Here is a 27833-nt window from a genome sequence, read left to right on the forward strand (position 1 = left end):
TCGCAACAATAAATCTCAGTATGTGTAACACACAAAAACTTCAAATTGTATGGATCTTATTATTGTTTTATATTTACTTTACGGACATTGCTCAACCCAGTTGTTTGCCATGTTTTACATGTATGTATATTCTTTTAAATGTGTTTTGGAATTTATGCAAATTTAAAATATCAATATTGTAATTACAACAGTATTTGTTGAGTCTAAAACCTAGGGTGGGAAGGTGAAGGATAATATTTTCCTTTTTTGTGGGTGTTAACTGTCTGGGAAGTGTAAGGTTTAAAAGTGCAAGGGAGTTGAGGACGACAAGAAAAGCTCTGGCAGCAAAATTACAAACACATGGCGAGAAAACTGCAGGAATATACTCTATGTGTAAAACAAACACAAATAGAGCTGCCAAGCATTGGCTCAGCAAAGGTACTTCCCCTTATGTGCACAGCTGGATTCATTAGACCGTGAGCAATACTCCCCTTTTCTCTTCCAGACTCTGACACAAGCAGGGGAATTTATCTGCTTTATGCTGGGCTGGTGCAGAAACAGGAATGACACCTATATTTTCCTGGCTTAAAATACCAATATTAAATTGCTGCACACAAGGAGCAAACAATTCCTTGAGTAAAGACAATTTGCATCACTACACAACTATTTAGTAAAAAACCCAAATTATGTCTGTTTTGAGCCTTAAGTTAGTACCTAAAAATGCATAAAAGCAATGGTTTGCCCCCATTTAAAAAATATTTGTTAAATTATGAAGGGAAGAATATGACAAGAGACTACATTCAGGGTTTGTATACCTTTCTCATAACAAAATTCAAGCACTTTTTAAGGACTATCAGAGCCAATTCTCCTATTTCTCCAGTACCATTAAAAAACAAAATCTGTTTTAAATCATGTATTGTGCAGAGCCACAAATATATCTGCGATTTACATGTAATATTTTTAATCATTTAAGTCATCACATATGATTTTATATTAAATATATTTGTTTTTGAGACAAATATCTCCCCATATGTAAAATGTATTATGGAGCTTTCATTTTCATTTTCAGTTCTTCCTATCACAATTTACCTCTGGGAAACGCTACCTTAATTTTGTGTGACCCATAATAAATGTCCATAATTGCTACATAATCTTTGTACTAATACAAATTTCATGGTGCACTGTTGAGGTGTAGCATGCACCTGTCTTTTTGGGCACAACGCGGTTCATAGGACAATGCCATACAAACTAATGGCAGTTCCAGTTAATCACAAGGAAAGAAGAAATGAAATGGCAAAGCGAAGCAACCAGAGAGCAGTGTTGGCGTAATTTTTAAGCAGACTTGTTGAAAAACATGGCAATACTTTAAAGTATTTACAAACACTTCACCAAAAATTCCAGCACATTTCAATCACTGAAAACACAACATTAAAATTCAAGCATTTTTAAAGTTTTCAAGCACCCATACGTCTTCCTCAGTGTCGGAAAGAAACTTTGTCGTATAGACGTCGTCCCACGCTCCCGCAGCCAGTGCTATGCCGAGAAATGCATCCCTGCCGAGAATTGCATCCCCTGTCGCTGGAGCGCGCACACGTCACTCCCGCTACTACAACCACTTTTACCTCGTTTTATCTCACTTTTATATCACTTTTCGGGAATGTAATGGCGAACATATATCCAAGACCACTTCGTCTTGCATTTGTTGGGAATGTAATACAACTTAAACCATTCTGTCTTATATTTTTTGTGAATGTAATCGAACAGTAATGCACACCGTATATAAACCACTTTTGAGCAGGTAACGTGTTTATTTTGCCTTTTTCGACTCAAATCGCTCGTATTTAAACTGTTATGCACCCTACCATAAAGCTCATTATGCTGAAACGAACTGTCAAATCATCAACAGATATAAAAGTGAGATAAAACGAGGTACGTAAAAGTGGTTGTAGTAGCAGGAGTGACGTGTGTGCGCTCCCGCGACAGGGATGCAATTCTCGGCAGGGATGCATTTCTCGGCATAACACTGGCTGCGGGAGCGTGGGACGACATCTATACGACAAAGTTACTTTCCGACACTGAGGAAGACTACTTTGATGGCTTCAGTTCTAAGGAGGAAGATGAGGACGGTTTACCGTGATTTTTACAAGTACGGTATGTTTTTTTTCACAGACCCGTTTACCGTCTTTCTTTGTAAATATGTGTAACCATGTATAATATGTATTTGCAACTGTATATTTATGTAATGTATTTATTTGTATTTATTTTGGACACTTATTCTGATGTTTTGGATGGGCGAAAATAAAAAGAAGGGGCGTAACAAACGCGGGCTGACGGGAAGTGGGGACCGGTAAAGGTGAGTGTTTGTGGACTCTGCGGACAATAGTGGATATATATTTTTCCCACCCTTACCTTTGGAAATATACACTTTTTTCTTTGGATTACTTTCAACGGGACCCGGACTCTGCCGGTCTGCATCAAACCTTAAGTACCGGTATCATTTTCCGTTAATTTTGCCGGCTGTGATTCTTGGACTGGGTACTTTAATGAAGGACATTCAGTTTCAATTGCGGGACTTAAAGTTGGGTCTGGGTTAATTTTGTGTTTGTGTTACATTTGTTTAATGTGGGCGCATGCGGCTTATATACATGTGCGGCTTGTGTAAGTACAAAATCGTTTTTCTTCTTAAAATGTGGTAGGTGCGGCTTATAATCAGGTGCGCTCTATAGTCCGGAATTTACGGTAAACAAACAAGGCAACTGATAAAGATTTGTTCAGCATTTTTTATGCATTTAAAAAAAATCATGCGAGTGACAAAAGAAGATAGCAAATACTGGGCACCATTTAGACTGGGTAATTGAGAGGAGACTTATACAAGTATATTAATCTAAACCTGAGAAAGGAGTCACTAAGCAACTCACACCAATGATCTGTCATCACGTTTTTTACAACTGATGCCCAGTCTAATGCAAAACACCCACTTCTAGCAAAGCTGTGTATTGGGAAACCAAGTAGGAAATGAATACCTGCAATCAGTCAGTTGTTGCTAGCCCTCCACTAAAATGGGGGAAAACAACACTTTGGTCCCAGAAACTAAACTAAACTGACCAAACAAATATTTAAGGCTAATTTAATGAAAAAATATGAATAAAACATTGTTGCATTGAATTATTTTTAAAACATTTGGGAATCAATCTTGAACCGATTGTTTTTGGATGATTGATTCCATTCCTAGAAATAATTCAAGAATAATTGGAACCAAGTTTGAATAAAAGAGTGGATCCGGGGATGTTGCAATTGTTGCCTATGCAGTCCTTTGATACTTTTGTGTGGTTGAGGACTATACAAATATATGTGACTTGAATTGACTAGGTGAAAATTTCTTGTCATAGAATATAATGAGGTAAACCAATTAAAAACAACTAAGTTTCTGTTCGATTACATACCTAACACTAAGAGTTTACTCACCGGTAATTTTGAAGGTTCGGGGAGAAACTCTGCATCGTCGCCAAAAATAAAATCTGGGGGCAGTTCCGGATAGTGGGCATTAAATATAATATCCCCTGGGGAGAGAAAAGAAGATGAAAAAAGATTATCTTAAGAACTTATAGAGTAGAAATCTCTTCTTTTTTTGCCTTTTAACTTAGAAAACGGAAATTGGCAATAATCTCAAGCTTCAGGAGAACGTTTCCGAGGGGTGATAACATAACTCTTGTTCATTGCTGTTCTTTCAAGCAAGAAATGAAACTCTTGAAAGCTAAAATGAACAATTCAAGAGTACTTTACAAAAGGGAATATTAAATAAATTACAAAATGTTTAAATAAAGTTGGTGCGGTATGGTAGATGATAGGTACTAGAAGGAGAAAGATAATTGTCCGATTAAAAGAAGGTAACTGATGTGTAAATAACATGGAATAATAACACATCTCAATAAGAGCATTTAAAGTGTATCTGAGTGTAAGTGGTGCTGAAAATTGATGAATAGATGAATGATTTTGACAGGGAAAACAAAAACAACATTAAGGTCATTAAACATGACGGCTGAGTGACATAAATGTATTTTTAAAAAGTTGTTTTTTCCGCATGACTTGGATTTGAGCCATAGGCTTTTTTGATTTAGGCACCTAAAGTAATGAGCCAACTTGACATTTATACACGAAGACAGCCAACCCTGGTAAAATAATCTGGATGCATACATAAATAGTATGAAATAAAATGGAATTACACCAATTTCTCAAACAAATTTTACAGAATATGTGGTCTAATACAAATCACACAAATTCATCACGATCACATAAGGGGTTGATAATGCAGGATCACAATGTTCTGATATATTATTGTACTATTCTATTCATGTGCTACAAATCTGTTAAGTTCCTCTTTTATTAGTCACCCTGGACAAAGCAGGAAGAGACAGACTATTGTTCGGTTGCAAATTTCCATTGGTTAAAAACAGAATACGATATATTGGAAGCTTGAAGTCAAGCAAACAAGCAGTGGATATAAAAAGCCTATACACCCAGAGTACTATAAAAATGTAATTACATACAGATACTACTTACATGTTAAAAATTAAATCCAAATACTATAACATTGCAATAATGTAATGATAACATTTGGAATACTCCAATACCAAATAATCTAATAAAAGACAAAATGAATATAATGTAAAAAAAAAATTACAACATTTTGCTTAAGATAAATGAACAATGTAAACTTGAAAAAGAATTAGAGGAAACCAAGTTCAGGTAGTAGCTTATAATACTCCAAAAAAATCCTACAAGAAAGTGCTCAAATTTTAACCACGTAATTACAGTTGTTTTAGTTTTGAACAAACCCGGTGATGTCTTGTGTCCAAGTTACAATTTTATGAGGATGCCAAACCTCTCGACAATATTCAGATTTACGAGGCTAGGTAAAATATTCTCACAACATCACAACACAGTGATTGTATAGTGGATTTTGAACAACAGTTAACTGGAAAATACAAAAAGAAGACAATCATTCAAATTCACTAAGGCTGCATCCCATTCTTCTCACTTTCACTCGCTATTTGCCCTAGTCACTCGGTTTTGCGCGTTCACGTGAAAATGGGATGTGTCCCAATACTCTCAAGACCGAGGGAGAAGTGCCCTCAACCCATGACATAACCACTTCAGATCGAGGGAGGTCGGTACCTCACTTGGAGCGAAGTGACTACCCTGAAGGTTTTGCGAATTCTCAATATCAACAAACATGGCTGGAAAGGAACCGCACAAATGTAAGTAGTTTTCCACAACTACGCATGTATTTGCAACGAAATATATTGAGATATCTTAGTTAGACGTAAATGCAATAGAAATTCGTATTTTGCGATAAAACATGAACATTGCAAAATCGCTACTTTAAACTGCACAAATTTACCGAGGGAGCCACAAACAACTCTTCAACCGTAGAGTTGGATAACTGCAGAAAATCACGGTTCAGCCTATCCCTGTTTTTATCTTAAACGAGTCGTGCTTTTACATCTACATGGCCAGTCGCTAAAGGAGCATAGACACAATATAACGTTCTGCACACAATTTCGGGTGTTGTGTTTTATTTAGAAAATGTTTCATGTGAGATCAGAATGCATTAGGTTTCATCATGCATCATGAGTAATGTCTCCGAATTTCACGTGGAAATACAGATGAAACTAATAACTATGACATAGTCCACTGCCTTATCTGTAAACACATATTAAAAAAACTAATTACCTTCTCAAAATGTTGTCCAAATGTAGAGACAATTCTAAAGCATATGTGATGCTGGCCAATAGAAAGCTCTTACAGCCATAAGAATAACATGTCAGGTTTGTGTATCTATTCACTATCAAATAATTATCCAGAACACCTCCTATAATTTCGTGTCTCAAATCAACTTGTTCAGTATCCTATACACAGTTGTTTTTGTACAATACACCAACATTAAGTAATTCTTGTTTTTTCCACCCAACCTAAAGGCCAATGTAGAACGTCCCGTGGAAGGGCTGGCCACCATCACAGCTACCACACCATCCACACCACCGGGCACGTCGTCAGCATCTTCCAATCCGGCGCCAAACCCCAAATCACCCAGAAAAAAAAGGGAGCACGTTACACTCCTTGACTTTTTGAAAGAGGAGTCTGGCAGAGTGAAGAAAAAGGCACTAGGAAACTGAGGCCAAAACTGAGTGGTTCCCGATCCCTTTTGGGAAGGTTGTGGACAAATTTCCAGAACAGTGACATCTCTGCAATGTTTCCCTTTATTTTATAAAAGTAAAATATTTTATTAAGAATTCAATGAAGTTCCAGTTTGTGTTTTCGAGTTTTATGGAAGTATTGGTATATTTTTGTTACATTTTGTGACACATTATTTATTTACTATTATGTATTTCGGCCCAATGTAAGTTTGTTTTTTCTGAAAGTAAACTATTATTTAACCCAGAGTGATTTGTTTTCTGTCCAACAGTCACATAGTTCACACACAGTATGTCACATCGTTATGAAATGAACCACCAAGGTGTTACTCAAAATAAAGACGTTTATTGAATAGTAATGCAGAAAAGCACAGGATGCAAATGTGGGTCTGAGTTCCAGAGCCTGAAACATGGCTTTTGGGCAATTTGTTCCATATTAACTGTGGACAATTCTGTGTACGGTGGACCTGGGAACACTGAAGACCCATGACACCACACGGTTCGACAGACCGTGGGCCAGCCTGTACACGTAGATCAGGACCTCAAGCCATGGTCCTGTTCCCTCTTCAGCAGCTCCTGCAGGGCCCACAAGACCTTCTTGCTCAACCTTTAGTCCTGAATGAGTTCTGACTCCACATCGAACCATAAGCACAAGATGGGAACATTCCTGTCCAAGCTTATGGGATGGCTACTCTGGAACACAAAAGATAAGATAAACAATTTGGACATAAATGTGGGCATAGAAAAGAAAAGGACAGCTTTTACTGTGAGGTATACATCATGAAAAAATGTAGAAATGATCTTTTTTTATATCCAATGACAACTCTTCTGAATTAAATTCCTTATGAACTAAGGTGTTTGGGTCATACACGGAAGTTTGGTGACGATCATGTCAGCTTGAGGGTCAGGTGGACTGTTCTTGTGTTTGTTTACTTTTCATCTTGTCACACATTAAAGACCCCTTCTGTGTCATAACATGGCATTAAGATACTAATAAGTAGGTTGTCATTTATGTCTACACAAACATAGGGTATTATGTGAACGTGCGTTGTACGTTAACCCTTACTGTATTTGACCGAACGGGGTTCTTTTTTTTTTTTTAATGAGTGGACGTACCTTGTAAAGATGAATCAGTGCTACATAGCGCCAAAGCAGTCTTCAATATCGCGCATTTCTCCTCCGTTGACACGGAAAAGGTGATGTTCTTCCAGGCCATCGGTAATAACACAACCGTAGCGGGCATTTTTAACGTCGCACGGACTCTCCAACTGCCACACTACAGGTTGAGACTCAAGTTGTTTACATATCACGTAGGCCAATACGTCACTGAGGTCTACAGCCAATTCGTATTACGGCCATCTACTGGACTGGGGTGGAACCTTGCAAGTCCCGTCCCATTTCTTAGGGAACAATCTTCACTTTGCACTCCACTCACCGAGAGGACTTCCCTATGGAGGGACCTCACTGGAGGGTTCTCAGGGCCAAGTGAGAGGAATGGGATTGGGCCTAAATGTCACTGAACGCATTACGAGCGCGCAACTGCGCTGCATGGTCCCCATACGAAGAATGTATGCAAGCTTCCCAGAGTGCAGGCTTGAGCCAAATCAATAAAATTAGTTGAAGAAGAAATAAAATACAAACGCAGAGAAAAGTGCTTTTACCTGCAACACGATGTGACAAACATGAAGTTGTGTGTAGGCTCCTGTCTCTTTAGTGTCAGTCATTGAAATTATAGGCACAATTCGTCTATCAGTTAATTATTTGTATGTAAAAATGTTTTAAATACAATTTATCTGGCAAAAGAATCCTTATTTTAACTACTTCTACCGGTAATTTCATCAGGGTTTTTTTTTCACAGAATAATTACATTTTGTTAATGTGACGCCATAACATGTATTCTGTAACTCCCCAAGCTTGAATATGACTATTTTCAAATTATATTTTGGAAAGCAAAACATTAAATTAAAATGAATAATGCCAAAACCATGAACGAATAGCATACATGTGAATTTTGATCTGTTAAAGACAATTTGAAAAAAGGAGGGTAACTTTTATGTGACTTCTTCAGAAGTAGTGGATGCATACCAAATCTTAGGGCCGGTCACACAGCCGTTTGCGTCTGTATCGAGGCTGAATCACGGCCAGAAATTTCTGCCTGTGAAGCAGACGCTGTTGGACGCTTTGAGATCGCCATACAGACGAGATACAGCAGTGCTTTACACGCGGTCGGAAATTCACACGAGGTTGGCAGCGCGAAAAAATGTTTTGCGCTGCTCAAAACTTTAGGGCCCGGTCACACAGCCTTTCACAGGCTTATCGAGGCTGAATCACGGCCAGAAATTTCTGCCTGTGAAGCAGTCGCTGTTGGACGCTTTGAGATCGCCATACAGACGAGATACAGCAGTGCTTTACACGCGGTTGGAAATTCACACGCAGTTGGCAGCGCGAAAAAGTTTTGCGCTGCTTAAAACTTTAGACCACGTGTTGGCCGCGGGCGGCACACGTGGTACACACGAGGCAATGACGCGGAAATTACGCGGAACGACGTGCGATGGCCGCGGCCAGGGCGTGGTTACACGTGGGTAGGACGCGAAATTTCAGCAGGTAATCGTGGGTGGGGCACGGTCATAGCATGCTCTGCGCCTGTATCGCGGTGTTATTACGTGAAATTAGCGTGTTACGCGTGTGACGGTCAAACGCCTTTCTCCACGTATATACAGCGCGATTTGCCGAGCACACGTCAGTTGTGCTCGAGACGTCAAGGGGTGAACATGGATCCCCGTCACCGTAGTGACCTCGTCTTAATCCATTTTTATTTCTTGACATTTCTTTTCATTTCATAACAAGATAATGAAATAAAAATGAAAAACTATTACAATAATAACATATTGGCTTCTTCGGTGCCGTAGCTTGAAATCTTGATCTTCACGGGACTGTGTCTTGAGCGGTTATGATTTCTACAGCCCGGTGTTATGCCGAGAAATGCATCCCTGCCGAGATTTGCATCCCCTCGCTACTACAACCACTTTTACCACGTTTTATCTCACTTTTATATCACTTTTAGGGAATGTAATGGCGAACATATAACCAAATCCACTTCGTCTTGCATTTGTTGGGAATGTAATACAACATAAACCATTCCGTCTTTGTTTTTGTTGTGAACGTAATCGAACGGTAATGCACACCGTATATAAATCACTTTTGAGAACTGTTATGCACTCTACCGTAAAGCTTATTATGCAGAAATAAGCTTTATGGTAGAGTGCATAACAGTTTCAATACGAGCGATTTGAATAGAAAAAGGCAAAATAAACATGTTACCTGCTCAAAAGTGGTTTGTATACGGCGTGCATTACCGTTCGATTACATTCACAACAAATACAAAGACGGAATGGTTTAAGTTGTATTACATTCCCAACAAATGCAAGACGAAGTGGTTTTGGTTATATGTTCGCCATTAAATTCCCTAAAAGTGAGATAAAACGAGGTTAAAGTGGTTGTAGTAGCGAGGGGATGCAAATCTCGGCATTTCTCGGCATAACACCGGCTCGGCAGCTTTTATACCCGTGGTCCACACACGGAAATAACGCGGAAATGACGCGATGAGGGAGCGGAACAGTCGCCGGCGTCTGTTTTGCGGGCATACCACCGATGAACAGCGGGTTGGCCAATTTTGCGCATTTTCCATCGCGGGCAACCCAAAAAAAAAAAAAAAAAAAAAAAAAAAAAAATCGCAACATTTTACCCGCGATACAGACGCAAACGGCTGCGTGACCGGGCCCTTAAATAAGGGTCATCTTGCAAATGTAACCGTTTAAATTGCCTCTAATTAACTGTACATTTCAGCCGTTTTGCTTGAAATATATCCCAAAACCTTGTACAGTACTAACACGGACTAGTTTATAGAACCATTCAATGACATCTTTGTTAATTAAGAAGCAGTGTTCATTTTACCTCTGAAAAGTGATGGGTCCCGGGGACTCGCATGCTCAAAAATCTATGGGTCCCAACAAAGGTCTATGGGTCCCCAATATTTTAGTGTTATCACCACAGTTTATTGGTAATACAAATCAGTTATCACTTCAAGATTTTTCAGTTCACAAAAATATTGTACATTATACAAAATAATATTGCTGAAATATTAGTTTATATATTCTTGCAATTTTTAACATCACAGTTAATTGGTAATACAAAGCAGTTATCATTTCAGATTTTTCAGTTCATATATTCTTCGTGGTTTGCTGTCCCGCCACAGTTGTAATGCCTTCTCAAGGTCCAATCCATTATCATCCTCCTCATTGGGTTACCAGGAATATAATTTAGTCTATTTTGGCAGAAAAGTCCTTTTCTTGCTAGGAGTATTCTTTTATTTATTATCTTTCGTCGAACCGTTCGCTTCAACACAAGTGTTTTCCTTGCCTCCGCGATCTTCGAAGAATTCTCTTTTTTCGTGCCCGAATTATTGCCGTTGTTATCACTTTCTGCATTATGTTTCGACGTATTACTGACACTGAAGAAATGACCAATTTTGTGTTGATTTTCACCTAACACTAACTGTTTTTTCGGAGGCATACTCATACCTGTCAACCTCCACGGCTCCATGCACTTACAAACTGTCATACTTTCCCTTACAAAATACAAAAAAATCTTACACCATATATTTTTTCAAACGTGTTTATGTAGTTTAACATGTTATATTGTACATGTGTTTCCTTATATCATATATTGTAATGAACATGTTGTTGTGAGACACTGAGTTGCTCGACATGAATGAGGTTTATTATAAAAAAAAAGTTCAAAAATTAAGTAGCTTGGACGTTCACTGTAGAAGGAAAAAAATACATGCAAATATGATTAAGTAGAATAATACATTTTCTTATTCAAATTATTAATTCATTTTCTGCATTAAATTATTTTTGGTAATATATTGATTAAAGGGATAACCACAAATCTGTCTATTTTCATTTTCTCCTTTTACACTTTTCTTAACTTTTCTATACAACATAATAATTCGTATAGTAATATAATGCATCAAAGCAAGTGAGCCGTTTGAGAGCCGGCTCTCTTTAATGAGTTGGGCCGAAAAAGCCGGTTCTCTAAAAAGGGACGGACTTTCACTACACAACTCGAACTCGTTTGACTTGATTGATTTGCTGTTTTGTGATAGTCGATGTATTCCGGATGGTACCCATATTTGACAAATTTGCGTTTTTCCGTACAGATTTGCTTGAACGTCGTACACGTCTTAAAATGCATAATAAACGTACTTTGTATGGCAAAAATGTACAGGTTGACAGGAATGCGTACTTAACCTTCACCCGACGGCAACCACCACAACAATGACGTAATCTTGAAGCAACGATATCGTGTTGGCCGAGATCGGCGTGCAGACGAAAACTCGAACCGCGAGACCAAAACAACATCTGCCGGATCTGCCTGACGAAAAGTTTAGAGTGCGGTAAATATTTGTTAAAAATAAAAGTAATCGGGTAATAATGACAATTTTGTGTCAAAAAAGTTGCGTCCCGGGGACGCACGTTGATTTGACACTATGCTTCCCCAGCAAAAATGATGCGTCTAGGACGCAGGGACGCGAGCAAACGAGAACACTGAAGAAGCTAGTTTCAGTCGTGAAGAACAACATGAACCAATCATTGTTGAGCGTTGTATAACTAATGTTTTGCAAGTAATCAGTGAAACCACAATAGAGATCTCCAAACATTGAGGGCCCTTTATATGGTACCCAATGAAGAGTTTTAGTGAGGTATCTGAACAAGGCCACATCTGTAGTGTGCCTTGGATATATGATTCAATATCCAAATGTATTGTGAACAAAACTAAAAGTATAAATATGAAATTAATTCGATTATTCATTTGAAAGACAGTCCCCTAAAGGACTGTGCAATTTGCAAGCCTTCTTGGAAGGGTCACGATGAAAGATACAGTATATTTAGACAAAGTTTGGATATTGTTGATGGAGGAAGTCAAAGTTGTAATAATAAGCTGCAATATTGTGTTTTTGTATTTCAAATATTGAATTATGACTTTAAAATTAAAAACAAAAAAACTGAGAAATAAACAATGACTAAGATATCAAAAATAAACAATAAACACCCACTTTTCCATAAGTCTAAGTTGTGTGGTTACATCTTTCACGTTATTTTGTGCGGTTGGGGTTCGGGGGCTGGACAGCGTGACAATTGTTTTGGCTGTTAAAAAGATTGATTGTGTGCAACAATATTGTTGATATTTATTTTAAAATGTTCCAAGCAAATACGGTCCGCCCCCAAAATACCCTGTTTTGTCTGGCTGTACATCTTTGTGGTATCACATATATGGAAGGTCATTAAACAATGCATATTTACTGATGAAACACTTTATGATGAAAACCCACAGAACAAACTGTAAACATCCGAATACGCCAGCCAAGCACCCAGAGCGATTTGATTGGGTGAGTGGTCAGGGTGGGCAGACCGCTGCACATACAGCACGTCACCCTCCCTCTCTCAACCAGTGCACTCTGCGCAGACGTTAAATACATCCTTATACTTCTCGCACCTAGTTTTAAAACAATTATTTACAAAATACATTACGGTTAAAATTAGCCACAATGATCTTAAATTACATCAGGGGGAGACACATTCTATGCTGTGTATATTTGTTGATATTCTAGGCTCTGGCATTTTAAATATTTTATATATACAGGACTGTCTCAGAAAATTGGAATATTGTGATAAAGTCCTTTATTTTCTGTAATGCAATTAAAAAAACAAAAATGTCATACATTCTGGATTCATTACACATCAACTGAACTATTTCAAGCCTTTCATTATTTGAATATTGCTGATTTTGGCTTACAGCTGAAAAAAACTCAAAAATCCTATCTCAAAATATTAGAATACTTCCTCAGACCAAGTAAAAAAATAATTTTATAACAGCAAAACTAAATCAAACATTTGAAAATGTCCATTGATGCACTCAGTACTTGGTTGGGAATCCTTTTGCACGGATTACTGCATCAATCCGGCGTGGCATGAAGGCAATCAGCCTGTGGCATTGCTGAGGTGTTATTGATGCCCAGGATGCTTCGATAGCGGCCTTCAGCTCATTTGCATTTGTAGGTCTGGTGTCTTTCATCTTCTTCTTAACTATACCCCACAAATTCTCGATGGGGTTCAGGTCAGGGGAATTATCAGGCCAATCAAGGACAGTGATGCCATGGTCAGTGCACCAGTTACTGGTGGTTTTGACACTGTGGGCAGGTGCCAGATCATGCTGGAAAATGAAATACTCATGTCCATAGAGCTTTTCAGCAGATGGAAGCATGTAGTGCTCTAAAATCTCTTGGTACACAGTTGCATTTACTCTGGACTTGATGAAACACAGTGGACCAACACCAGCAGCTGACATGGCTCCCCAAACCATTGCTGACTGTGGGAACTTCACACTGGATTTCAAGCAACTTGGATTTTGCTCCTCTCCAGCCTTTCTCCAGACTCTGGCGCCTTGACTTCCAAATGAAATGCAAAACCTGCTTTCGTCTGAAAAGAGGACTTTGGACCACTCTGCAACTGTCCAGTGCTTCTTCTCCATAGCCCAAGTCAGACGCTTCTTCCGTTGTCTTGAGTTCAGAAGTGGCTTGACCATGGGAATACGGCTATTGTAGCCCATTTCCCGGACACGTCTGTGAACTGTGGCTTTTGATACCTGGACTCCAGCTTCAGCCCACTGTCTTTGAAGCTCCCCCAAATTCTGGAAGCGGCTCTTCTTCACAATTTTGTTAAGGCTGCGGTCATCTCTCTTGGTTGTGCAGCGTTTCTGGCCACATTTTTCCCTTCCAACAGACTTTTTGTGGATATGCTTTGAAACTGCACTCTGTGAACAGCCTGCTCTTTGAGAAATTTATTTTTGTGTCTTACCCTCCTAATGGAGGGTATCAATGATGGTCCTCTGGACAGCAGTCAGATCAGCAGTCTTCCCCATACTTGTGATTTAGTTTACTGAACCAAGCTGAGTGTTTTTAAGGCTCAGGAAACCCTCGCAAGGTGTTTCGAGTTAATTAGATGATTCAGGTGATTAGTTGAATAGCCTACTTGTATACTTTTTCATGATATTCTAATATTTTGAGATAGGATTTTTGAGTTTTCTTAAGCTGTAAGCCAAATTCAGCAATATTAAAATAATAAAAGGCTTGAAATAGTTCAGTTGATGTGTAATGAATCCAGAATGTATGACATTTTTGTTTTTTTAATTGCATTACAGAAAATAAAGAACTTTATCACAATATTCTAATTTTCTGAGACAGTCCTGTATATATATATATATATTAGTTTTGTTGAATTTTGGTCTACTAGTGATCCCAAGAGCCAAGAAGAGATACGCAGGTTCGAGAGCGTTCTCCATTTGGGCCTTGGTACTGTGGAATGCTCTTCCCCCTGAGATTCGATCCGCAACCTCAGTGGAAATGTTTATATCTAAGCTTAAAACACACTTCTATTCTATAGCGTATGAATAACCTGTATTTTATCCTGATAATATCTGTGTATTATTTGCCCTCATGTAGGTTTTAGATCAGGGTATGGTGTCATAACCTCGCTGTAAAATGTAGAGCTGGAGTGCCACGTCCAATTTCGTTGTCACAATATATCCCATGTTGTAACAATGACAATAAAGGTATATTCTATTCTATTCATAATAGTCTGTGGTTTACAGTAATCTGTGGTCTGTGCAGCCTTTTGAGACTCTGTGATTAAGGGCTATACAAATAAACATGACTTGTCTTGTCTTAAAACATATGGTGTGGCGCTCTAGAGAAAAAAAAAGCATCCCAGAATTTTGCTTTAATGCCTCTTTGGGTCAAAAAAGATCCTGACCCCTGGATTAGAGTGTTGTAATGGCGGGCTATAGGCAATCATCTAATCTATAATTTAAAGGTAATATTACATTTTGGACACAAGAACATAATTTAAGTGCTCAAGAACTATCCTTGAAGCATTTGTTCCCTGACTGATTAAACACAGAGCTGAAGAAAAAAATATTGAATCAAAGAATTGTGTGCAACCACAAACTGTTCAGGTTGTGTGCTGTTTCAAAAAACATCACTGTTCTAAAGCAGATACAAATAAAGGAATAGTCCCAAAAAATGAATGGGTTTGGAGACATCTTCATTTTCATGTACTGAATGGGAGTAACAAGTTAGCATTCAATAAGATATGTTAATAACATCTGGGAGTGTTCTAATACAAAATTGCAATGTAAACGGCAACAAGAAACCTCTCTTTTGAACCTTGATTACATAACCTATTGTAGATGTATTATCTGTTGGTTGGATCCAAGTGTAAAAGAGCTTATCAAAGTTGCAACCTAAGGGGCCGGTCACACAGCCGTTTGCGGCTGAATCACGGCTAAAATTTTGCGGGGTTTTTTTTGCCCGTGGTTGCCCGCGATGGAAAATGCGCAAAATTGGCCAACCAGCTGTTCATCGGTGGTATGCCCGCAAAACAGACGCCGGCGACTGTTCCGCTTCCTCATCGCGTCATTTCAGCGTCATTTTTCGTGTGGACCACGGGTATAAAAGCTCCCGAGCCGGTGTTGTGCCCAATTCCGACTCCTACGCAACCCCCCCCCCTCGCGTGAACGCGCATTCTGCTGCGATCGCTTTTGTTGGAAGCGTGCATTGACCTTGGTGACTTTTTCATCCGCGTTAACAAACGCATTTTGTAGAATACGATCGCACTTTATTGTTTAAATAAACGCGTTATATAGACTAGGATCTCCCAATTATTATAATTAGCTCGCTTTATTGTTTTAATAAGCGTTTTATAAAGAATACGATCGCTTTTGTTGGAAGCGCAGCAGAATGCGCGTTCACGCAAGGGGGGGAGGATTTTATATACGGTGTGCATTACCGTTCGGTTACGTTCACAACAAAAACAAAGACGGAATGGTTTAAGTTGTATTACATTCCCAACAAATGCAAGACGAAGTGGTTTTGGTTATATGTTGGCCATTACATTCCCTAAAAGTGATATAAAAGTGAGATAAAACGAGGTAAAAGTGGTTGTAGTAGCGAGGGGATGCAAATCTCGGCAGGGATGTATTTCTCGGCATAACACCGGGCTTTAGAAATCATAACCGCTCAAGATCAAGATTTCAAGCTATGGCACGGAAGAAGCCAATATGTTAATATTGTAATAGTTTTTCATTTTTATTTTATTATCTTGTTATGAAATGAAAAGAAATGTCAAGAAATAAAAATGGATTAAGACGAGATCACTACGGTGACGGAGATCCATTTCCACCCCTTGATGTCTCGAGCACAACTGACGTGTGCTCGGCAAATCGCGCTGTATATACGCGGAGAAAGGCGTTTGACCGTCACACGCGTAACACGCTAATTTCACGTAATAACACCGCGATACAGGCGCAGAACATGCTATTACCATGCTCCACCCACGATTACCCGCTGAAATTTCCCGTCCTACCCATGTGTAACCACGCCCTGGCCGCGGCCAGAGCACGTCGTTCCGCGTCATTACCTCGTGTGCCGCCCGCGGTTAACACGTGCTCAAAGTTTTGAGCAGCTCAAAACTTTTTCGCGCGGCCAACCGCGTGTGAATTTCCGACCGCGAGTAAAGCACTGCTGTATCTCGTCTATATGGCGGTCTCTAAGCGTCCAACAGCGCCCAACAGCGTCTGCTTCACGGCCAGAAATTTCTGGCCGTGGTTCAGCCTCGATACGCCCGTGAAAGGCTGTGTACCCGCGCTCTAAAGAATTGAGCAGCGCAAAAATTTCCGACCGCGTGTTAAGCACTGCTGTATCTTGTCTGTATGGCGATCTCAAAGCGTCCAATAGCGTCCGCCTCACAGGCAGAAATTTCTGGCCGTGATTCAGCCGCAAACGGCTGTGTGACCGGCCCCTAAGCAGTTAATACCGCAGCGTCCAACACTTTTTGTCTACATGCATTTATTTGCGCCCTGTCATAGGCATTTGCCATTAAACCTGTGGTATACAGTATCCTGGCTTACTTTGGTTGTGCGAGGGTAAACTACTATGTTTGTGTTATCCATAGTATATAACCCAAAAACTGTCAACAGGGTAGTAAAGAAAGGTCAAGAGACCAACTATGCCTAAGAAAAAATGTACAAATTGTTCTTGGTTGTACCAGGAAAGTGTTGGCGTGGATGGTAGTTAGCTTTGAATTAATGATGCTTTAGCACACTAGAAACGGCCATTAAACAGACATCTACCTGCAGCTCTGTATCCTTGATTAAACAAGAATTCATCCTCAGGTTTAAGCACAGGAAGGTGCACACAACTGCACAGATTTCACATGCTACAGAGGAATGACAATCACCTGTTTTCTGTTTACTTGCAAGTCGCCGTGAGAAATAACTAGATATTCAAAAACAATGACATTGTAAAGGCAGGTTAACTGGTATAGTTTTTTCATTTTATTAATAAAAGCATTTTCTCTTATGATACTTTTTTTTACCAAGACCAAAATATTTTTGATTATTTGCTCTGGTTTAAACTGCCTATAATTCTTAAAACGTTAATGATAGATTGATCAAACTTATACAAGTAACATCCGACTTACGAGCACAGAGGGCAAATGCTATTTTTTCTACAAAATTACCTTTTTTCTTTTAATACACTCTCTGGCATTGCAGTGCATAGTAGCCCAGCAACGTGTGCCACCATTTTGGTAACTGGCTGGCACAGCAATCTACCACTGCACTTTGGTAACTAGATATCATTTCTGCAGCTGATGCCGCTATTATATTGGCTTTACTACTGGTTGGTCGGAACCAATCCTGGTCGTTAGTCGGATATTACCTTTGTAGTGATAGTTACAGAAAAAAATTGAGAGCAGTACAAGGTGAAATTGTTTAAAAATGGGGGTAAAAAGAATTACAGTAAATATAAAAACAGAAATATGTATCTTTTGTTTTATCTATGGAGATATGTGCCAGCTGTTCCACAATTAAAGGAGATTTATTCTGTGTATATATCATGGTACTAGAACTCCTTTTTCACAAAATGACTATTAGGCATTTTACAAACAAGTATATTTTTTCAGAAAAGGCACTGATCAAAATTAGAAAACACACTGATCAAAGTTAGAGAACAATGACTTTGGGATGGAAAAAAAATCTGAAGGTTACAACAGCCAGTAATTAGAGGAAGTGTGCAGGCCTCTACAGTGAATGACTTCAGCACATCTGCTACCACAGGATATCTCTAGTCTCTCACACTGTTCTGGTGTGATTTTGGTCTTTTTTCCTTCAGTCTCCCCCACAGTTTCTTGATCATATTTGTCACCAAGGATTTTCCAAAGGTTCTTAATTGGGTTGAAATCAGGACTCTGGGTAGGTCATGCCATTAATCCAATATTTTCACCTTAAAAGAAATCACCTGTTTTGCTGTGTGACATGGAGCATTCTCCTGATTGAAAACTGCAGGCTGATTGGGCAAATGCAAGTAAGGAACCAAGTGCTGTTGAAGAAGGTTCTGATGCACACTTGCATTCACTCTGCCATGTAGCTGTACAAGAGGCCCTACTCCTACAACACAAAATAAGCCCCAAACCATTACACATCCTCCACCACCTTTCACTGGCTTTATCTTAAACATCTGTAGTCTTTCTCCAATGTGTCTTTCCATCAAACTTAAGTCAATTGAATTTGCTTTCATCACTGAAGTGAACTCTGGACCAGTTCTACTCTGTCCACACAACATGCTCCTCGGCAAAGCTAAGTCTAGCTTTTAGTTGTTGTTTTATTGCGTATCAGAGGTTAAGTCACTGCAGTGTGGGGCTTTAGTCCAAATGCTCTTAAACAGCAAGACACTGTATGGCATGAAAGATCCTTACCATGTTCAGCACTAAAATGGCGAGCAGTTCCAGCTGCAGTGTGGAAACGATTACCCATTGACATCCTCAGTGGTGAGCGGTCCTCTTTTGCATTTGTCTTCTGTGGACGACCAGCCTTCTTGGGTGACTTGAATAAGTTTGTAGTTTTGTAAAGATTCAATATTCTTGAAATCACAGATTTGGAACATTCAACTTGTCTTGCTATGGCTCAAAACAAGCATCTCTTTTGTTTCATCGGAGGCTTTCAGTCACTGTTGAACGGCCCATTATACTGCAAAGTCAGTGAAACTGGCATTTAGAATGTCAGTTAAATGTGGTTTGACTAAGAATCAAGGATATTAGCACCATGTGCTGGATTAGCACAATTAAGTGGGAGGCACCTGAAAGTGTTCTCAAATTTTCATCAGTGCACTTTTTGCAAAATACATTTTTTGTTGAAATTAACTATTTAGTGAAAAAGTGTTGAAGTAGCATGTTATAGACACAACAAAATGCCCAATTTTTCGGAATTATTCAATTGTTTATAAATTATTTTTGAACTTTGATCTCCAGTGTATATAGTCCAATACCTAGATTGCTGTTTTCATTTGTGTCACTGGAAATATTTAGACAACTGTCATTCCTAATTTATATTAAGATAATAATTTAAAAATGAAGTCAGAACAGAAATACTGTCTTGTTTCAAATATACATACATTTGAGGGTTTCTCCAGCATAGGGGATATGAAGCTTGAAGCGATCACAGCAAGGACCAGGGGTCAAAGATGTACAGCTGAAAATGTAGAGTAAAGGACACCATGAAGTGACAGCTAAGACAGTGGATTGTTGAAAGGCAAACATATTCAATTCAAACAAACATTGTAAAAATCTTAAATTTTAATTTTGAAGAAAACCTTTACGTTTTATCAAAGATATTGACATACTGATAAAATAATAATCCCACAATAACCCACTACTCAGCTATCATTAACATCTATTCATAACAGCACCTCAAAACACAAAAACACAAAAAGTAAATTTATCTCATATTAATCTAAACAATGACACTTAACTTCTGATGCAGTACGGAACTCCATATCATAACGCCACTTTATATTGAAATTTTAAATGGAGGTGGTAGTGTAATAGTAGCACTTGCGACTGATTCTATAAACACTGAATTTCACCTAATGGACATCTTTTTCCAATCATACATAATCCCATCAAAGAAGTACTTACAGCTATAAAATAAAAAATATATACATATCAGGGGGCTCATTTGTAAGCGAATATTCTGTTGTGTGACCAGTAAGAAATAATAGGCACGGCATAATCTTTTTACCTGTAATTTTTTTTTTTTTTGCAATACAACATGCCCGGAAAACAAGAAAACATTTTGGACGGTACTCTCAAATGGAGAAGGAACTTTTTGAGTTGTTTGAGCCCAGATACAACAGTGTTTGATTGCCAGCTTTAGGATTGCACAAGACAAGGGTCTACTGCTTCCATGGATGTGGCTCTTTTAGGACGTTGGCTTAAATGCAAGTATATACGTTAATTTGAAACTAGATAGTTACTTTCTGGGTAACACGCTACTTTTGGGTGTTAATAATCTAAGGGGGTAACAGAATTATTTTTCAAATGAAGCAACTAATAACTGCAACTATCTACTGTTTTTCAGTAACGCACCCAACACTGGAAGCAGGTCACAGAAAAGATTTCACGGATTTTAATTTTTGCATGATGTCAATTTAAATATTGTTGGTAAAATGTTATCACATGATAGTGGCAGTGGCACAAAATCAGCAGAAGTCTTTGTAAAGTAAAAGTGATCGTTCATTTTAAAATAATATCAACAGCATAATTCTGTAAGAATTAATATGAAGCAGAAACCTCACCCAGTTTTAAGATCAGTAACTCGGAGGCAATTAGTGGAGTCTAATCCCACACCGCCATTCTGAACCACACTGCATAGCATGGGTCGCAACTCCGGTGAAATCCTGTGCAATGCAACGTCTGGTGATATGTTGTTCATTTTATTTGCCTGAATGAAAATAAAAAACAAGTAAAAATAACTTCAGTGTTGCATTTTGAGATAATCATTTGTTAAGTGCGCTATAAAAACAGATGGGAAATAAGAGCAAAAATCTGAGAGTGCCATTTATGGCCACCTTTATCAAATTATTTGTGCCATGTTTAAACACAACAAAATAACAAGATCTGTCTCGCTTTTAGTACGGATTCCTCATAGTACTCCAATCAATGCAATCAAACAACAGCACTGAGATTTTTAGTTTTCTGATAATCGTCCCTTATCATTAATAGGGGACTGGATGAATGAATGAATGAATAAACAGACAAACAACCCCCAAAAATAATCCAATAAATACATGAGCAAGAGAATAAAAAGTTCCATTTCAGGTTTAGTACAACACGTGATAGTACAGAACTCCAAAATGTTTCAATGCATTCAAACACTAACACTGATATTTTTAGTTTTCTGATAACTGTCCTTTATTATTAACAGGGGCATGACTAAATGAATAAATACACAAACAAACAAACAAAAAATAAATGAATAAATGTGCAACAGAATAAAAAGTTAAAACTCGGGTTTAGTACAATATGTGATAGCTCTCCAAAATGCAATCAAACAAAAACATTTAGTTTTAGTTTTCTGATAACTGTCCCTTGTAGTGGGTTTTACATAATTCACCCACGGAACCATTGTTTAGTTAGCGAGTTCCTAGGGGGACTCTGAATTCGGCCGGCTCGAGCCACTCTCGTGTTTGTTTTGTGATTGCAAGTTTAAATGTCATTAAAGCAGCTTTCGTTGGCACCTTTGTTTGACACTCTGCCTACGACTCCAGTCTCTGCTCGCTACATTGGTGACCCCGACGTTAGTCTCGTGGAAGTTTCCGAGGCTGTGCATAATACTGAGCATACCGTCATGGCATACGCGCCCGTTCTCAAGCTCCCCGAGTTCTGGGAGTCATCGGCGTTAACGTGGTTCGCACAAGCAGAGGCTCAATTCGCCCTGCACGGAATCACTAATGATGACTCTCGCTATTACCACGTGGTGTCTGCTTTGGGGAGCTCAACTGCAGCCAGAGCGGTGAGTTTCATCACATCCCCTCCTGAACTGGATAAATATAAGGGACTGAAGGCATATCTCCTCAGAATCTTTGAACTGTCGCGTTCTGAGCGTGCTCGACGCCTCCTTGCTATTCAGGGCTTAGGAGACAGTAAGCCATCGGATCACACGGAAATGATGTTAAACTTGCTTGGCACCGAAGAGCCAAATTTTCTTTTCATTGAACTGTTTCTGCGTCACATGCCGCCGCATGTCCAGACGGCGCTTGCGAATACAACCATTACAGATCCGCGTGCATTGGCAGAGGAAGCGGACCGGTTTTTCCTGGCCACGCATATATACATACATGAGGTGCTGGCCCCTACACGCACCTACACACCATCAAGTGCGACGCCCCCAGCCAGCAAGGCACGCGCGGCCACTGACGATCAGAAGGTGTCAGGTCTGTGTTACTACCATGCACGTTTTGGGTCCAAGGCCAAGAAGTGCCGTCCCCCTTGCACCTCCAACGCGACGGGAAACTTCAAGGCCTGCACTCTGTAGCGGCCGTGAGTGCAGGCGCAAGAAACCGGCTACTGTTCATCCGGGACGCCATCTCAGGCCAAAAGATTTTCTGTGTGCCAATGGATTACTCGTCGATGTGAAAAATGGCCGCCTCGTTGACGCATTGAATTTCTCCTCTCTCGCGTGTGTCCGCGACAAAGGGAATTTTGAGGGTCTGTCCAGCTCTCTCTTGGACGGTGATATTTACCACCGGCTCCTCGCTGAATTCCCCAGTCTGGCGAAGCCCACCTTCTCAGCCTCCACGACCAGACATGGGGTTGAGCACCACATTGAGACCAAGGGGCCCCCTGTTCATGCCAGGGCCCGACGACTCAATCCAGACAGACTAGCAGCTGCTAAATCTGAATTTGCGAACATGGAACGTCTCGGCATCATTCGCCGATCAGACAGCCCCTGGGCCTCTCCACTACACATGGTCCCGAAACCAGGCGGTGGCTGGCGCCCATGCGGGGACTATCGCCGCCTTAACGAGGCTACCACGCCCGACCGTTACCCAGTCCCGCACATTCAAGACTTCTCTGCACACCTGGCGGGCAAACTTCTCTTTTCCAAGGTGGACCTAGTGCGGGGATACCACTAACTGCCAGTGCATCCCTCAGATATACCGAAGACGGCCGTGATAACTCCATTTGGGTTGTTCGAATTTCTCAGGATGCCGTTCGGACTGAAAAATGCCGCTCAGTCCTTCCAAAGGCTGATGGATTCAGTGCTCAGGGACATGCCTTTTGTGTTCGTCTACCTGGACGACGTCCTTGTTGCCAGCTCCTCAGAAGAGGAACACTTGGAGCACCTCAGAGACCTCTTCACCAAGCTCAGTCAGCATGGCCTGATTATAAATCCCGCGAAATGTGTTTTTGGCGTACCCTCCATCCACTTCCTTGGGCATCTCATCACCAAGGATGGGGCTTCCCCCCTACCGTCTAAGGTAGAGGCTGTCTCTACCTTTCCTCTGCCGCCAACAGCACGGGGCCTCAGGGAGTTTCTCGGCATGGTGACATTCTACCATAGGTTTATTCGCCGAGCCGCTGATGTCATGCGCCCACTCTACGAGGCCCTCAAGGGTAGGTCACCCAATCAAGCTGTTGAATGGACCGCTGAGAGGACCAAGGCATTCGAGGACACAAAAACCGCGCTGTGCCAGGCAGCCATGCTGGCTCACCCTGCTCCCGGAGCCACAGTCGCACTGACTACAGACGCATCAGACCTAGCAGTGGGTGCCGTGTTCGAGCAGTGGGTTGACAATGCTTGGCAGCCACTCGCCTTTTTTAGTCGCCAGCTGGTCCCCAGAGAACGTAAATACAGTGCATTCGACAGAGAACTACTTGCCATCTGGTTGGCGATCCGCCACTTCCGTTTCATCTTGGAGGCCCGTGAGTTCATCGTCTTTGTTGATCATAAGCCTCTTACGTTCTCCATGTCCAAGATGTCCGAACCGTGGTCCGCCCGCCAGCAGCGCCAGCTGTCATTCATATCGGAATACACGACTGACATCAGGCACATTGCTGGGAAGTCCAACGTGGTTGCGGATTGCCTGTCCAGAGCAACCATCAGCGCTGTGCAATTGGGGCTTGATTATTCCAGTATGAGTGTGGACCAGGCTTCTGATAACGGCATCCAAACGCTCAAGAGCTCAGACACTGGTTTGCGGCTGGAGGAGGTTGCGGTCGGAGACTCAGGGGCCAAGCTTTGTTGTGACCTCTCCATGGGTTGGCCTAGGCCGCTTGTCCCTGCTGGCTGGCGTCGGGCTGTTTTTGAGGCAATACACGGCCTGTCTCATCCTGGCAGGAAAGCATCCATTAAGCTAGTGGCCCAGAAGTTTGTGTGGATATGTCCAAGCCATTGGAACTGGCCCAAGCCCCACGGCGCGGCCGTCCTCCTGCGACACGACCCTCCGGCCCCGTGGGTACCCACTCTGACCCTCTGCCCCCAGCACCTGTGGGCTCTCCAACTGAGTCCACAAGCTCTCACCCCGCTGTTCCAGCTCCTTGTACCCGCAGTGGCCGGGTCAGCGTCCCAACCAGGCACAGAGACTTTGACTATGGGTGAATTCTGGGGGGGCTTGTGTAGTGGGTTTTACATAATTCACCCACAGAACCATTGTTTAGTTAGCGAGTTCCTAGGGGGACTCTGAATTCGGCCGGCTTGAGCCACTCTCGTGTTTGTTTTGTGATTGCAAGTTTAAATGTCATTAAAGCAGCTTTCGTTGGCACCTTTGTTTGACACTCTGCCTTCGACTCCCGTCTCTGCTCGCTACACCCTTACCATTAATATTGAAAGGAATAAACAAGCAACAGAATAACAAGTTTCATCTCGGATTTAATATAATACTGTTAGTACTCCAGAATTTTTCAATGCAATCAAACAATAGGATTGAGATTTTTAGTTTTGGAATAATTGTCCTTTATCATTAATACGGAAAAATAAACAGCATAACTGGTTCAGTCTCGGGCCTTGTACTTTAATTGATGGTATTACAAAGTGTGTTAATGTAATCAAACAAAAGCACGGATAATTTAAGTTTTCTGACAATTGTTCCTTTTCACTAATAAGGAAGTAAGTAAATCATCAACATAATAACAAGTCCCGACCAAGGTTCAGTACAATTCGCGATAGCACTTCAAAATTGTTCAATGCAATCAAACAACAGCACTGAAACTTAAATTTTACGGATAATGGTCCCTTATCATTGATAAAGAAAAAAATAAACAGGCGAAGCAAATGAGTACTGTAACAGAATAACAAGTTCTGCTTCGGGGTAAGTACGATTCGTGATAGAGCTTCAGAATGTTTCGATACAATTAAACAATAGCACTGAGATTATTAATTTTCAGTCCCTTATCATTTGTTGGGAATTACATAAATATGCCATTATAGTGCCTATAACCTTATGGTAAATAATATTTGAGAAATTGCATGCACGTCCAGCAAGTTGTAATTTATAATAACTGGAAAACAATTTAAGGCATACAATTTAAAATATTCAACAATGATTCAAATCTCAGAAAACATAAATTTAAATACCTGAAAAAGCTGTGAATTAAATTTCTTAAATTGCGACTTGAGCGTTCACTTCGTGCCCTTTTACTTCCGGGTACATGTTGTTTAGGCCTTTCGAAGGACCCAGTTTAGTGAGCCATCATAATGCCTTTGTAGAAATAACGACATTGTGATAAAGAATATTAATTTTGACTACATTTTTTTTAATTTATTAATAGTAATAATTTATGTTTTAAAATTGTGTGGTATCATTTGAATTACCGGTACGCTATTTTGTTAGATAAACAATACTACTATTCAGGCAATAATTTTATAGTACAGCGGTCAATCAGAGTCCAGTGTCCACTACTCTGCTCAGATTCTTGTGGAAAAGACACCAGGTAAAGTGCATTGGGGGGCCACTATTGTCATTGATTTAATTACAGCATGTCTTTGATTTTAATATTGTTGAGGTTGCAACTTGAATATTGCTACTTACGTGTAATCATGTTAACTGTGCTTGGTACTTTTTTCAACACATGTGCTCGTGTTTAACCTTCTTGACATGCGTATGGTGCGTATTATGTATTTTTTTGGGTTTGAACAAATTTATTGACACTAAAAACAGAAAACAATCATGACAATCTCAACAGCAATTAAGCACATTCACAATATTATATTCCAATATTACGTTTTTAACAGCAAACACAAAGTGAGGTTTGAACAAACCTTCTCGAAAATCAAACATATTCACAATTTCATTATTTTTTTTTTTTTTGGTTTGAACAAATTTATTGACACTAAAAACAGAAAACAATCATGACAATCTCAACAGCAATTAAGCACATTCACAATATTATATTCCAATATTACGTTTTTAACAGCAAACACAAAGTGAGGTTTGAACAAACCTTCTCGAAAATCAAACATATTCACAATTTCATTATATAACATCTTTGTTAGTGTCAATAGATCCGTCCAGGCCAAAGTCGATTGTCCTCGGTCTGAACAAATCCACCGACACCAACAGCAGCAAAACACAGCCATCAAGCATATTCACAATTTTTTTATATTTGACAATATGACGTGACGATATGACGTTTTAACATTTTTCCTGACATTTTCAACATCAATTAAACAATTTCAGAGTTATTTTCTTTTAACAGTAGTTAACCAGCGTGTAAAAGGCAATACTATTGTGCAAGGGCATAGCTCGTGCCATCCCACCCTCCCAAGCAGCATTCTTCCAGTCCTCTGTGTGGGTCCTTTCCCTTCTGCGTGGGTCCTCTCCCTTCTGGGTTCCACAACCCAGGCCGTTGCTGCCGGGACTCCCACAGTGTAGCTCCGGCTCCCCCCTCCGGGTGGGTGCAGACGAGTCTTCTTTATGGCTGCGTCCTAGGCCCGCCGCTCGCAGATTGTATGGTATCTGCAGCCATTTGGAGCACAGCCACGGGGGGGATCTGCCTGCACCTCCATACCAGCAGGTTTCTGGAGGTCCAGATGGCGTCCTTGATGGCGGCGAGAGTGAGCCAGACCCTGGCAAAGTCGTTCCGAGGCCTCCTCGACCGACTCACCCCGTAAAGCACGTACTGTGTATCAGGGACCTCTCCTGCTGGCAAGTCCGGGAACTTTCCTAGTTGTTCGGCCATTGTCCACAAGACCTGGGCAGCGCTGCACTCACAAAAAAGGTGCCTCACCGACTCCTGGGCGCCACAGCCAGGTCGAGGGCACGTCGAAGTCGCTGACATTCCTCGGTGGTGCATTACAGCTCTGACTGGGAGAACTTCATGAGCCACCATCCATGACAAGTCTCGTAGTCTGTTTGGGAGGGCAGGATGATTGACGTTGCTCCAAACCGTTGTGGATTCGCCAAACGCAAGCCCCCGCACAGGGCTTACTGTAGCTCGCTCTTGCACAATAGCAATAAGGGCCCTGTGGTTTTGTAAAGTGTGACATTCTTGTGTCTCCAAATCAAACTTCTTCAAAAAATCCCGAATAAAGAGATGTGTTGGTGGCAAGTTAAACGAAACTGGAATCAAACGATTGTCTGGTACAAGCTTTAGCTTCCGCAAATATGAGCCCATCCAAAAACGGGTCATTGCTTGACTTTTCGGGTTGTTGGGTGGGCCTACAGCGTTTTGGAAGTGGAGAGAGACATATTTGCTTCCCAGG

The 27833-nt window shown here is 40.5% G+C and overlaps 2 protein-coding genes across 5 annotated transcripts in view; one reads left to right on the forward strand and one right to left on the reverse strand.

The window, feature by feature from the left end:
• The window catches only part of babam2 (BRISC and BRCA1 A complex member 2), a 127093-nt gene extending 101285 nt beyond the window's left edge, over nucleotides 1-25808 (reverse strand). Inside the window, exons 1-4 of the mRNA XM_088354212.1 lie at nucleotides 25707-25808; nucleotides 20926-21071; nucleotides 19744-19820; nucleotides 3445-3539 (exon numbers count right to left, since the gene is read on the reverse strand). Coding sequence (XP_088210338.1) covers nucleotides 3445-3539; nucleotides 19744-19820; nucleotides 20926-21062 — 309 coding nt within the window. The 5' untranslated portion in view covers nucleotides 21063-21071; nucleotides 25707-25808. The remainder of the gene's footprint in view (nucleotides 1-3444; nucleotides 3540-19743; nucleotides 19821-20925; nucleotides 21072-25706) is intronic.
• Nucleotides 25809-26010: 202 nt separating this feature from the next.
• The window catches only part of rbks (ribokinase), an 83854-nt gene continuing 82031 nt past the window's right edge, over nucleotides 26011-27833 (forward strand). For 3 of the 4 annotated variants that reach the window (XM_088353733.1, XM_088353737.1, XM_088353736.1), the window contains exon 1: nucleotides 26212-26235. In XM_088353733.1, the coding sequence (XP_088209859.1) occupies nucleotides 26227-26235 (9 nt within the window). In that variant the 5' untranslated portion in view covers nucleotides 26212-26226. Of the gene's footprint in view, nucleotides 26063-26211; nucleotides 26236-27833 lie in introns of those variants that run through there. The other variant, XM_088353734.1, reaches the window with a different exon arrangement.

Source organism: Urocampus carinirostris, chromosome 15, assembly GCF_059441175.1.
Source record: "Urocampus carinirostris isolate Australia breed hairy pipefish chromosome 15, RoL_Ucar_1.0, whole genome shotgun sequence".
Lineage (NCBI taxonomy): Eukaryota > Metazoa > Chordata > Actinopteri > Syngnathiformes > Syngnathidae > Urocampus > Urocampus carinirostris.